The 14970-nt window shown below is 36.9% G+C and overlaps 1 protein-coding gene across 4 annotated transcripts in view; it reads right to left on the minus strand.

Annotated features, from left to right (window-relative positions):
- The window catches only part of USP45 (ubiquitin specific peptidase 45), a 127073-nt gene that overhangs the window by 18235 nt on the left and 93868 nt on the right, over positions 1 to 14970 (minus strand). For all 4 annotated transcript variants that reach the window (XM_075202829.1, XM_075202828.1, XM_075202826.1 and 1 more), the window contains exons 10-14: positions 11492 to 11573; positions 10352 to 10443; positions 7643 to 7699; positions 5425 to 5550; positions 634 to 1294 (exon numbers count right to left, since the gene is read on the minus strand). In XM_075202829.1, the coding sequence (XP_075058930.1) occupies positions 634 to 1294; positions 5425 to 5550; positions 7643 to 7699; positions 10352 to 10443; positions 11492 to 11573 (1018 nt within the window). The remainder of the gene's footprint in view (positions 1 to 633; positions 1295 to 5424; positions 5551 to 7642; positions 7700 to 10351; positions 10444 to 11491; positions 11574 to 14970) is intronic.

The raw sequence follows: 14970 nt of genomic DNA on the forward strand, positions 1-14970 counted from the left end.
CTATCGGCAAGTAGATAAAGCAGAAGAGCTGCTCACAGCAGTAGACACCAATAAGTTACAAATGTCCCAAAAATATAATAACACCATACTCAGGGGCGTATATGTTATCAGTATGATATAGGCAGCAGTGAAGCCAATATATTATAAAGCACTTGTGCCAATATACAATGTGCTGACCAGGCACGGGGCATTTTAGAGCATTTTGGTGAAAGGCTGTATATACCAAGTCTTACAGTGCTGTAAAATATTCCGAAAAATACTATGACTTACACAGCAGCATATAACATCTTGGTCCCAGCACTATATAATTTAATAGCAGGTGTTATTGGGGTACAAGTGGAGACAAGTGTATATTTAATTTATAGATCATTTATTTATCCCTTAATTCAGATGCAAGTTACAGAGAGAATCACATTAGCTGAGTAAAATTAATACGGTGTTGCATTCATTCCACAGAGGCCTGAACATCAATGATCTTACTATACAATTGTCTAGTTTAGGCATGATGCTGGCCTCAGAAGTGAAACTATTTGACTTTGATTGTCATGTAGTTTGTTTTTGATAGCTGCCACAAAATAAAATACAATAGAAATATTAGACCTGCATTTGTTAGTATTATATAGCACACATTACCAGCAGAATGAGTTTTCCTTTGACAGTTCATCCTGTTTTCAGTGCACTTCTCACACAGCAGTTTGTTGTTACCCATCAAGAGCTCTACAGATGTAAACTGGTACATACAGGACTGGACAGAGCATTCCTTGGAGCTGGTTATGTAGCTCTGGGAGAGTGTTTGGAAAGCAGTCTGAGGTTTCTGGGATATAACACAGTTTGTATGAGAACAAGGCTGATTGACTGTGCAGCTGACAGACATATCTTTAAAGGAGTCCAAGTTGGCTTCCATAGGGTTCAGGCTGAGCTTGGACAAAGTCCCACTGATGGCATCATGAGCAGAGTGTACAAAACTGTTATTAGTTGGAAGACTTTCCACAGTCATAGGTTTCTGATGATCATTAAAATGTCTATTTATTTCTGTCTGGATAGATGAATTCTCATACTCTGAAGCCTCACTATCTGCATCTCCACTGTTCTCCAGCTGGCTCTCTCCGTTTATTTCACTGCCATCAGATTGGCTGCCAGTCTTAACAATCCTGGAAGTATCAGATTCAGGTGCAAAAACATCTTTTTTCCCTGTATCTAGTTCAGGTTGGTCATTGTCTTCTTGCGTTATTACAATATTTCTGTTGTCATCAGAAGTGCATTTTCTGGGAAAATTCTCTAATTCTAGCGGATTCTTAAAAAAAAAAAAAAAAAAAAAAAAAAAAAACAGCAAGTAAACAAATAGTTAATTTATAAATAAAAATTTTGGTTAACTGAATTAAAAACAACATTTTCTGTAATCTACTACATAATTTCAAAGCTGTTGCATACTGAACAGCACAAAAAGACCTATAAATTACGGTTTGTCATACAACAACATATTTGATTCTAACAAATATAGCTTTGTTTAAATAGAAAAATATTAAGAGAAATGGGCGCTACCGGATATCACATAAAAAAAAGCAGATAGGACCATAACTATCCTACTTTAAACTGTAAGATGATCTTGCAATATCTAACACATAGAATCCAAAACACATGAAAAATACCAATAAAAAATAATAACAATAAAAAAACCAATTTACATGGTGATAAACATCCATAAAAGTCTGTATAGCTCAATTACTGTATATATTCATTCTTCTCTGTTGCACCAAATCTTTTATAGTCGCTGGTCAGATGGATGAGCATGTAAAAAAAGAAAATAAACAAACATAGTGCAACCTGTATGTATATCGAAATATAAAGGAAACAGAGCAACTATCGCTTCCTAAAAGGGCAGGGTCCTCACACCAACAGAGTCCCGGTCGGAGCGTCTGACGTCACTCACTGCCGACGCGTTTCGATTCAATAATCTTTATCCAGGCTTAGTGAGTGAACAAACGGACAATCCCTTTATACATTACTTCAACCAATCAGATCTTTTTGTTAACTTCTCCGCATAAAAGTACAACATTGCCTATGATCATTGGCAATGTTGTACTTTTATGCGGAGAAGTTAACAAAAAGTTAACAAAAAGATCCGATTGGTTGAAGTAATGTATAAAGGGATTGTCCGTTTGTTCACTCACTAAGCCTGGATAAAGATTATTGAATCGAAACGCGTCGGCAGTGAGTGACGTCAGACGCTCCGACCGGGACTCTGTTGGTGTGAGGACCCTGCCCTTTTAGGAAGCGATAGTTGCGGGAGTTCTACCCGGGACACTCCGTGCTGAGCTTTATTTGTCATCATGCTTATCATTTTCAGTTAAAGGGTAAGAGGCCATCCATCCTCGGTGTAGGAGTTTTTTTTAAATATCAAGAACGTATGCATGAAGTTTTTTTTTGTATAAGAACGTTTTTAGCTTTTTATATGTTGGAAATAAATTGAAAAAGGATTTTACACTATGGAACACTGTGTTTCTCCCATGTTTATATAACGGTGGAGTGGAATCTGGTATTTCGTATACAAAGTGAACAAGAAGACATCTGTTCAGTGACATGCCTGATTTCTAGCTGACTCTAGTGAGTACATACCCATAAGGGGTAAAGAAGATTTGACACACAAGGTGGTTATTTACTTATATGCTTCCTTTGAGATTGGCTCTAGTAAGTGCATACCCTGGAGGGGTCTAACACCTCCCCCTTGTTTTCACGTGGTGTTTCCATTAACAACACTCCCACACGGGCTCTAAAAGATTCTGTCTCCTTTATATTTCGATATACATACAGGTTGCACTATGTTTGTTTATTTTCTTTTTTTACATGCTCATCCATCTGACCAGCGACTATAAAAGATTTGGTGCAACAGAGAAGAATGAATATACACAGTAATTGAACTATACAGACTTTTATGGATGTTTATCACCATGTAAATTGTTTTTTTATTGTTATTATTTTTTATTGGTATTTTTCATGTGTTTTGGATTCTATGTGTTAGATATTGCAAGATCATCTTACAGTTTAAAGTAGGATAGTTATGGTCCTATCTGCTTTTTTTATGTGATATCCGGTAGCGCCCATTTCTCTTAATATTTTTCTATTTAAACCATTATTACTGCATAAATTGGGGATTGTGCATTTTAAGAGGAAAGGCAGCTTTGTGGATAGACCGCGCAGAGAAACATCATTATATATTTTTTAAAATATAGCTTTGTGTCTGTAAGAAAGGAGCAGATATCATTCTGTCAGAAAGCAAAAATCATACGTGAAGTCAATTGTTGGGTTTGAAATATTGGGGTGTTCATCATCAATGATCAGATGTCTTTGCTAACATAGAGCTCAAAATATTTTTGTCCCTCCACCATTAGACATGAGTGGGTATGCGAAATAGAGTACCTAATATGAAATAACTTTTTGAAATATAACTGTAATCACTTCACAAACAGACCCCTTTGTATTTTCTTAGCTCTAAAGAAGGGTTGTCCAACCCGCGGCCCAGCACGCCTGTAAATGTGGCCCAGAAGGAGTTTTGGTTGTGGCAAGGGGGCAGCGCTGTTATTGGAAAAAAAAAATCCTGCAAAGAAAAGAAAAGAAAATACTTACCTTGCGGTCACGTCAGCTGGTGCTCCGGCTCCCTCCCTTGTCTCCTCCTCCATGCAGTGCTCGCAGTGAATGCCAGGCGTGATGTTATCACGCCCAACATCCATTGCGGAGCGCAGCACAGAGGAGTCACCCGCGCGAGAAGAACAATCAGCAGTACAGAATTGGAGAAAAGAAGAAAAGAGGACAGGAGAACAAGCCGATTAAAAGGTAAGTTAAGGGGGATTTTTTTTATTATTTCAATTGACGCTGACCAGTCAATAAAAGTCACCTGGTCCTGGAGCATCATGGACCTTATCTCCCTGCTACATACTTCTACTTGTAATACTAATGGGGCATTATATATTATTCTCTTTGGCCCATTATAAGTTGTTATCCCTTAACTAACATAGTGGTGTAATTATCAAAACAGGTCACAATTTGGGGTCACAGTGGTGTATATGTCAGGTACCGCAGGCCTGGTCAGGGCACCCTGATATACAATGCCTGGCTTAAATGCACTTTATTGATATTGCATCGAAACAATACAAAAAGTGATTATAGTATAATAACTAGAGAGGATTTTTGAACAGGGCGATTAAAAGGTAAGTATAGGGGGATTTGAAAAAAAAATAAAAAATATATATATATGTATATATATATATATATATATATATATATATCTATATATATGTATATATATATATATATATATATATATATATAACTAACTTTTTTTCTCATATATATATGTTAACTATGTTTTCTATGGTTTTTTGGATGATCAGCTATCGTTATTGTTAGTGTATCTTATGTGCGGCCCAAACCAACTCGTCGTCTTCCAATGTGGCCCAGGGAAGCTAAAAGGTTGGACACCTCTGCTCTAAAGTTTAATGTGGGAACAGGGTGTAGATTCAGAGGGAGCAGCTTTGCATCCAGTCTAAGTGGAGTAATGGTAGGAATGCGGATAAATTAGCAAAATATTTTCACAGAGCAAGACAAGCACAGCTCTATTAATAAAAACAGTTTTGGAATTATGGAAACATAATTATTTTCATTGTAAATATAATAGAATTATATACTATAGAACATTTAATTTTTCTAGAGTGATCAGCTAACCCACTTACTGTTTTTTTATGTACTGCCACAAAATCAAAAAATCAATAATGTACATATAATTGCTATTTCTTTTTAAGACAGTTATGGTGTAAGTTATGAGTAAGTGATGAGTATATCAGATGCAGTGATGAGTTAATTAGGAATGACTTACTATTAAACATGATAACATTCTGTTTGTCTGCTAGAGGATTTACACAAACCTGCCAATACACTCTCTTTGCCTCTGTATTTAAAGACAGCAGAGCCCCCTTTTTGGAAGATACCTAAGAATAATTATATATATATATATATATATATATATATAGATAGATACACACACACACACACACACATATTATTTAGCAAATAGAGGTAACTTTTTTTTTTTTGTAGGACTTGCCTATAGAAAGTTTTTTTAAAATCACCAATAAAACGGCATCGGCAGTCATAAACCAAACCTGCAAATAAAATTAAAGGGAATCATACTCTGTACATGACCTTTAACGTGTCCTATCACATCTCCCTACATAATATGGCTATCTATGGACTGTCCTATCACATCTCACTACAATACTGCATAAATCAAATCTGAACATTAGTATTTGGAGCACGAAAACTGTAAACATTACAATACCAAAGAATGCAGAAAAGGTCTGAATCTCTGTATTATATTATGGCATGCTGAAAATTCTCTGTCATTTCAAAAAAGATATAAATTATCCTTACTTTATCTTTCATTAAAGGGTGTTTCTTGAACATCCGTGTGTTGTTGTTGCAGTTACATGGACCACTGTCCTCTTCCTGGGCATTTTTAACTTTATTTCCTTTTCCAGAATTTACAGGTTTGGATACCTAGTCAGCAATGCACAAATAAAATAAAATGTTTTAAAATAAATTAAAAATTTGTAGGTTTTCCCTACCACCAGCCCAGCTAGTTATGCAATTCTTTGTTGAGAGTGTAAAAAAATTACCGTAAGAAAAATAAATAAAAATCAAGTAAACATGGTTTTTATATGTATATTTAATATTTTAATGGCATGTCATAAATAAATAAACAGCATAGAACAGGCTATTAAGAGATGCAATTTATAGAAAATGGCATGCACCTAGTCTTAGGAGCATAACTGCAATCATTTTAGGAGTTCCGTCCAGGAGATCCCTGAGTGGAGAGTGTGTAGCCTCGCAAATTATATCATCCTGGCCCAACGTTGCTGCTTGTTTCATGATGGGGGTGGTGCCAGGATGACGAGATTTACTGTGAACTGCATAATCAATCCCCGTCCCGAACAACTTCACTAGAAAAGTCGGCGGGATGTGTGAGGGTACTCTGCTGTCCTAGGAGGCTGGGAGAACTACAAATTTGTGAGTCTCCCAGACACTCTTGGAGAGTAGGCAACTTTGCTTAGGAGATGTTAAGATATCACCACAACAATTCACTTACCTCTAAATTACTATATCTCAAGTATAACATGAAGGAAAAAGCAGATTTTTTTCAGAAAGCTAATACAAGGATCTTATAGATTGTAAGTCAGGGAATGATACATTGTATAACATGGACCACAAGCAGCAGAGAAGAGGGTGGCTTTTATTAGCTTGCAGTATATCCAAGTCAGACAACTGTGTTCCATCAGAACAGCTTGGACTAGAAGGCTATCAGAGCAACTTGATCTAGAGGTTACTGTTCCAACTGAAACCCCATGAAAACTCATATGTTCTCCCTTAAAACATGCCACACTTCACTAAAACACCAGACATGCTTGAATTGGCTTGCATTCTATCTGCACCTGACAGCAAATGTCCTCCAATATAGTAACATGGTCTAGGACAGGGTTGTCCAACCCGCGGCCCAGCACGCCTGTGAATGTGGCCCAGAAGGAGTTTTGGTTGTGGCAAGGGGGCAGCACTGTTAATGGAAAAAAAAAATCCTGCAAAAAAAAGAAAAGAAAATACTTACCTTGCGGTCACGTCAGCTGGTACTCCGGCTCCCTCCCTTGTCTCCTCCTCCGTGCGGTGCTCGCAGTGAATGTCCGGCGTGATGTCATCACGCCCAACATCCATTGCGGAGCGCAGCACAGAGGAGTCACCCGCGCGAGAAGAACAATCAGCAGTACAGAATTGGAGAAAAGAAGAGAAGAGGACAGGAGAACAAGCCGATTAAAAGGTAAGTTAGGGGGATTTTTTTTTTATTTCAAGGGACGCTGACCAGTGAATAAAAGTCACCTGGTCCTGGAGCATCATGGACCTTATCTCCCTGCTACATACTTCTACTTGTAATACTAATGGGGCATTATATATTATTCTCTTTGGCCCATTATAAGTTGTTATCCCTTAACTAACATAGTGGTGTAATTAGCAAAACAGGTCACAATTTGGGGTCACAGTGAAGTATATGTCAGGTACCGCAGGCCTGGTCAGGGCACCCTGATATACAACGCCTGGCTTAAATGCACTTTATTGATATTGCATCGAAACAATACAAAAAGTGATTATAGTATAATAACTAGAGAGGATTTTTTGAACAGGGCGATTAAAAGGTAAGTATAGGGGTATCTGAAAAAAAGTGATTTTCACATATATATATATATATATATATATATATATATATATATATATATATATATATATATATATATACACATATATATATATATATATATATATATATATATATATATATATATATATATATATATATATATATATAAAACTATGTTTTCTATGGTTTTTTGGATGATCAGCTATCGTCATTGCGTCATTGTTAGTGTATCTTATGTGTGGTCCAATCAACTCGTCGTCTTCCAATGTGGCCCAGGGAAGCTAAAAGGTTGAACACCCCTGATCTAGGAGGCAAGTTGCTGCTCATAATTTAATAATAATAAGGTTGAGCAACTTCATTTATACCATAACCTGAGAGTAGTTACAACTGGTAGCATGTTTCACTCACCCTCTCCTCTATAATTGGCAGGGACAGATCAATAAATGCTTCTTGTACTGAAGAAATCTGGAGAGAGGTAGAGAGAGAGAGAGAAAAAAAAAAACATTAGTCACATTAAACAGCATTCTAATTAATTTTGATTACTACATGTGATTTTACTATTGTGCACACAAAATACTTTATGTTGCTGTATAATGAGCATTATTGTCTGAAAATATTATCATAAAACAATAGAAATAGTTACTGAACAATAGAATCACAAGCTTGAAAGTACCAAGCATGCACAATTTTAAGATTCTAGAGTGACTGCACAGAATAGTTATAACTTAAATTGGACCTGTCACTTACACAAAGTGAATGCAGTCATTGTATAGCTGAGCTGATATTCATGAGAGTTATCAATTTAATAGGAAACAGTGGCTCATGAAAACTAGTCAGTCACTGGTTTCTTGCAAATTGATAACCTGCATTGTGACTCAGCCCATAAAATGGATGCCTACTATTCTTAAAGGTCTTCTTTAAGAATAGTAGGAACTTAGCATTACATTGGTCTCATATTGCTCATACATGTCCCTAATTACTTATTTTTAATGAACACAAGTAATTTAAATGAATCTGACGTGAAGTACCAAAGAAACCTCTCAGGGCTATACTAATTTATGGGAATTTTGCCACATTTGGACTTTGAGCTTTAAACATCAACATCTCTTGGATTTACTTTACTGGATAACTGTTGGGAGCGTTAATTAGCCTGAAAAGGAGTGCATTTTTATCATCTGATGATCTTTGGCATTTACAACAAAGTGTTATAAGACTCAAATGAACACATATCCTTCCATTCCTTACCGGGATGGTAATTATATAACCAACCTACTTTAAAGTCCTGGGGGTATATTTACTAAACTGCGGGTTTAAAAAAGTGGATATGTTGCCTCTAGCAACCAATCAGATGCTAGTTATTTATTTAGTGCATTCTACAAAATGATAGCTAGTAACTGATTGGTTGCTATAGGCAACATCTCCACTTTTTCAAACCCAGAGTTTAGTAAATATACCCTCTGGCTTTCTAAGATCAGCTGTTTGATTTGAATCAATTTACTACATATTTGATGACTTTTCTATACTCTACACTGCTCCCTGGTGTCATCTCAATGGTACTGCATATCAATGAGTATAATGACTGGAATTATATCCTTGATTAGCATAATTCTCTTATTTTTTTACATTTTCTGTATTTTTGTATTTTATATATTGTAATAAATTAGAATTTTTGGATATTGGGAATTTGGTATATTTTTATTGGTGTCCATTTCTTCTCTATCCTCTCACTGTCTGTGTGTTAAGAAATAGGATCTCTCCTGATTGACTAATATATCAGCTGTGCATTACAGCTGCAACCATGTGTAGGATTAATACTGCAGTTCACTATTCAGCTGGTTGCTAGGTAAATAGCAACAGGCTTCTTTTCAGCACCCAGTCTGGCAGCTAGGAGCTGAAGAGAGGCTTACCATACCCATGCAGCTAATAACCCTGCCGTTTCTGATTGGTGCTGCTAGCTTTATAAACCTCTTCCTGGCAGCATACCAATGCTGGTGATAGTTCCTGCTTGACCTAGTGTGCCTTGTATCCTGACCTGTTCTGTTCTCTCTGTTTGACCTGGATTGTTCAAAGGATTATTATTATCATAGATGTGTAAGGCGCCACAGTACTCCGCAGCGCCGTACAGTGGTGAAAACAGAACATACATAAAACAAGGACATACATGGCAGAGAAAATAAATGCAGACATTAAGACAAAGGGTATGGAGGACCCTGCTTACATTCTAAGTGGAAAAGGGCACAGCTGAAACAAGAGGAGCAAATGTGGCTTACAGTGGTAGCATGTTGAGTAAGAAAAAGGCTTATTCTGGCAGAGCTTAAGTTCTAGGGCAACCGAGTACTGTGGAACATAATTAGCTCCTTGGAAAGAGGGCTGCTAAAGGTGGACATCTCTGCCCTTAACACTGTGCCCCCTATATTACTTTCTTGTTCAATATTTTGTGGGTTTGCATTTCCTTTTGGGTGGCTGCCTAGTGTGTAGCTCATTGAAACATACCTATTTTTACCCTAAAGCCTCTGTGTTTTCCTTATCCGTTCAATTAAAACAAATCGAGCCTTCCAAATGAAAGACTTTGGAGGTGATCTAGAGTTGCACGTAAGTACATTTGAGTGCCGTAATTTTGCACTTCATGTAATATTAGTCACGCTGCACTTGCGCACCCTGTGCAGATATTTTGAGCTACATATATACTTGCAGCCCCTTGCACTTTGAGAAGCAGATCAAGGACAGTCACATGCAAATGTAATACAGTATAGATGTGAACATAAGTAAAGCATACCCCTTTGAGGTGCATTAGTTTGGGTTAGATGTATTTTTGAATTGCATGTTTTACACCAGATGGGTGTAGTTTTCGAGTAAATGATGATGATTGCTGCATACATGATGTAAGGCTGCATGCATCTTAAAATACATATTTTTAAAAATATATACAAGGAAATGTAAGTGTGCAGAAGAATATTGTGCATATGCAAATGTTATTTCTTTGCTAAATAACCCCTTTGTCACTAGTTTTTTTCAGTTTCTACACCTAGTCAGCTGGTCCTCTCCTACAATCTACATGAGACACTCACGTGTTTCACACTCCAAAGCTGTCATTTTTCACTAATGATGAATACTTACATTTTCACATTCTTCACACATGACCGTGCTGGTTAATTCACCAACAAATATTCTGTCAATGAAATTTGTCTTTTTGCCTTCTCTTCCATAGGCTAGAGACATAGAATATATTGATATTTAATTACATAAAAAACATGTCACAGAAAATTCCTACAGTAGTGCATGTGCTTAAAAATCTGAGTATGTTTTTTATTGGTGCAACATTGTTTATGCAGAGTTTGCCTTACAACAGCCAGCAAGGATCTGCACAATTTCAATCACCATTCTGAATGACAAAAATATACAGCAAAGTCATCTAGTGAGTGGTGCAATGTAAACTGCACCTATCAAGATACTCCTAGGGGTATATTTACTAAACTGCAGGTTTCAACAAGTGGAGATGTTGCCTATAGCTTTGATTTATTTAGTACAATCTACAAAATGACAGCTAGAATCTGATTTGTTGCTATAGGCAACATCTCCACTTGTTGAAACCCGCAGTTTAGTAAATATACCCCATAGTATATAAATAAATGATGATGATGATGATAGTATGCTTGAAACAGAGCGATTGATTTATTTGTCCACATTAGGAAATAGTGTAACACGACACACCACAAGATGGCACTAAAGAATCATCTGAAACCGTATTATTTCAGGTCAAACTTTTTCATGCTAAAATTACCATATATTGATGACAATACCCCCCCCCCCCCCCTATTGCTGTATAAAGGGAAATAGGACACAGCGCAAAAAATCCTATCTTAAGTAATAAATTGCGGCTGCAAAATAAAAAACTGACTATTATATAGACCCAAAAAAATAGTGTTGCAATATATTTACAATGCTATAAACATTTACCTAGTCTTAGTCTTAAAGAAGCTTAGATATCTTATTTTTAGTGAGTATTAACGCTAGCAAAATATGATGGTGCATTAGCATGTGAACAGAAAATAATTTAATAGGCCAATTCTTTGAATATGACAAATGTACAATTTGCCCAAATGTTCTTGAACTTTTTTTTTAATGACTTATTACAACAATTTCCTCTGCTCTTCTGGAGCTACATTACAACAATTTCTGAAGTTCTCCCCTATGCCAAAATAATTTCATTAATTGTGTTTGTAAGAAAATGAAATACAAATCATAAAGAATAAGTACCTTTTACTTTTCTCTTTGTATCCTCGTCTGCAGTTTTAGTAGTTGGGTTGTTGAATGCTTTCAAAATACCTGACTGTATGCGCTGCAATATAACAAAAGAGGAGACAACATAACAAAACACTGTGCATCCAGAATGCTCATTATAAATGCAAACTTGAGTTTTAATGAACAAATACTACTATTAAACTAACAGCAGAGCATTGTAATACATGAAATTCTGTTAAGTTGTATTTATATCAGAGCAAATTATTTAGTTTTATTAAGCAAATCAAACAACCAACAAGTTCAATATATTTATATGATTCTTGCTGCTTTCTAGCACTAGTTATTTCCTGAACGTGACTGAGCCGAACGCAAGGCAAAACAAAAACCTCAGAGATGCAGTTAAATTTGTATTAATATGGACCATAGCCCACAAAGGTCCACTTTTTCATTCATTTAGGGCTTGTATACACATTACCAGTGGGAAAATGGGTAGAAAGGAAAGTGCAATGCTTTATATGCAATTTAGTGATGCGTTATTAATGCATGTTGCAAGGATTGCATATTTACCTATGCTAACTATTATAGTGCCGTTTTAATGCATGACAAATGGGTTGTGCTTTATTATATAAATTCAAACATGGTGTCAAAATTTTAGAACACAAAGGTGGCAGTGAGCACATAAAAACATTCATCCTAAGAGGGTACCTATAAAATGCTATACGGGTGCTAGTATGTCCCCTATAGTCTCTGTGGCATCTTCCCAAGTGCCCCAGGCTCCTGTTGGAGGAACTGTGGCCAGCCATGGTCTTTCTTGCACATCTGGCAGAGCTGCCCTAAACTGCAGTCATTCTGGAAAGAAGTAATCTCCCTTGACACCAATGTCATTGACCAACAGCTCCTGCTTGATCTTAGATACATATTGCCGCCCTTACCGGTCCCAGACTCTCCCAAATACACCCACACACTCCTCAGGCATATCACGAGTGCTTCAACATGTCATATATCAGCTTTATGGAAAGACCCTTATCCACCGTTACTACCTTGGTTTGCAGCGGTGTGTGTTACACATATCAGATGGAGTGCATGTCCTCTGCAAATGTAGGCTCCATGGACCTGCTTCCACAACTAACCTCTCTTCAGCTTCTAAGCCAGAACTTGATTTCTGTTCTATGGGGATTAATGTTTTTTGCAAACCTCAGTATCTGTCTATAAAACTCTTATCCATGTGGACAACCCTTCCCTTCCACCGTGTCCCTACCCCATCCTATCCCAAGCCCCTCTTCTCTCTCTTCCTTTCCCCTCCCTAGAATATAAAGAAAATCTGCAGATGTCTGTACAATCGCTCCATAAATGCTCAAGAATCCAATTCAAATAGCTGTCCCAATCTCCACTCTGAGCCATAGTCGTCCCTCTTGTCTTATCTTTTTCCTTTTCCTACTATATTGTAACCAAGGCCCTCCCTACCCTTTGTTTTCACATCTGCATTATATGTCCTTATTTTATGTATAGTCTTTTTCCCTACTGTCCAGTGCTGCAGAGTACCGTGACGGATGCTATAAAAATCAACAACAACAATAATAATAATAATAATAATAATGTCACCATGGAACTCAGAGGAAAAACATCATGAAAATAAGGCAATAGTGGGAGGAAGCGCTTACTCCAGGATAGTGGTATCCGTGAATATATTTGAAGTGCAAGGCAAACAAATAAGCAGCTGCAGATCAATTGACTGTATATTTTAACCTGTAGTGCAAGCAGCCAGTTTTATAAAAAACATTCTGAAGAAAACTCCACAGGGCAGGATATCAGTTGGGTAGCAGTACATAAACTGCTCATCACACTTGACAATGAACATTTTTGAGTTGTGGTGCAAGAAATCTCCTCTCGCAAAATCCAGACCCACTACACCCACCTTCTCCTCCACTACCATACCCATCCTTAGTTCTTTCTTTTCTGTTACAGAGGATAAGGTATTTGCATGCCACTCTTCATCTTCCCCTTAATTTGTCCTCTCGACCCATTTCTTCCAAACTCCTCTGCTTACTCCCCCTTAATGTTTGCTCACACCTAGATCACCTCTACAATCTACCTCTTTCCACTTGCACTTCATCTTCAAACATGCGCTCATCCATCCTGTCCAACAGAATTCATCTCTCAACACTGCCTTTCATTCCAACTACTGCCCCATTTCTCTCTTCCCCTGTGCCTCAAAACTATTTGCATGGCTTGTGTACAGCCACCTAACTGACTTTCTCTCCAATCACTCTTTCCTCAACCCTCTGCAATCGTGCTTCCACCCTCTACACTTTACCAAGACTACCCTCACTAGAATGACCAATATTCTGCTCATGGCTAAACTCACTTCTTGACCTCTCTGGTATGTATGTATGTATGTATGTATGTATGTATGTATGTATGATTAAAGTAATTTTATCGTTTTCAAATAAGCATTGCCCAATCAATTGTATGTGTTTCCAAAGCACAAAGTGATTTATTTTAGCAGATGTAAATAGTCAACAATTTAATACATTATTATATTATGATACAGTACAGTACAGTACAGCCAATACCAAAAGATAAATACATACATACCGCTGCAATCGCTGCGCTTCCATGGGTCCCAATGGAACAGTATATCTGTTAGATAACTGTGGTCAGAGTAGACTGGCTGGCAGCTGCAGCTGTGATCATATATATTCATTCAGTGTTACAGAGAACAATGCAAATGACGTAGCTTGCTTCTATAGGTCCAGACAAAGGGTGTCTCCAGGGCAAACAGGTTATAGGCTGATTCAATCTAAGGAATCCAAAGGTGGGGGGTCGTCCCTCTAGGGGGTCTGCTCCTTTCATGGCCAGCATCATACAAAGGTTCATTCCCTAATATCAATAACTAAAGTATGCAATGTGCGATCTCTTCGCCGACTGCACCGGACAACTGCCGATGAATAGGGTTTCAGTATGATACCAGACATGCCACCTTTCCCACAACCTGAACCATATATATCACTGAAGTGCACATATAATCTTATTATATAAACTAATAATAAACCAAATGCTATCTACTCATAAATTACAGTGTAACGGAACCAATATGAATATGAATTATATAAATAACTAAATGTTGTAATGCGAGTGTGTGCGTGCGTATTTTACCGTGCGATGTGTTAGGTGACGTACGGATCTGTGTTACGTGGCGTACGCATTGCGATCGCACGGAAAAACAATATTAACCAATATACTTTCGTTCATCCAATTATACGACTTCGACAGTATGTATGTATGTATGTATGTATGTGTGTATGTGTGTATATATTTATATATATATATATATATATATATATATATATATATATATATATATATATATATATAAATATAGCAGCATATCCGGTTTAAAATAGTGATTATTCTAGGAACATGCAATTTACTGTACTAAAGGATGAATTATGTACCAAAAGTCCAATTTACAAAGTTGCATGCTTAACATACAT

This window comes from Mixophyes fleayi, chromosome 3 (assembly GCF_038048845.1).
Source record: "Mixophyes fleayi isolate aMixFle1 chromosome 3, aMixFle1.hap1, whole genome shotgun sequence".
NCBI lineage: Eukaryota > Metazoa > Chordata > Amphibia > Anura > Limnodynastidae > Mixophyes > Mixophyes fleayi.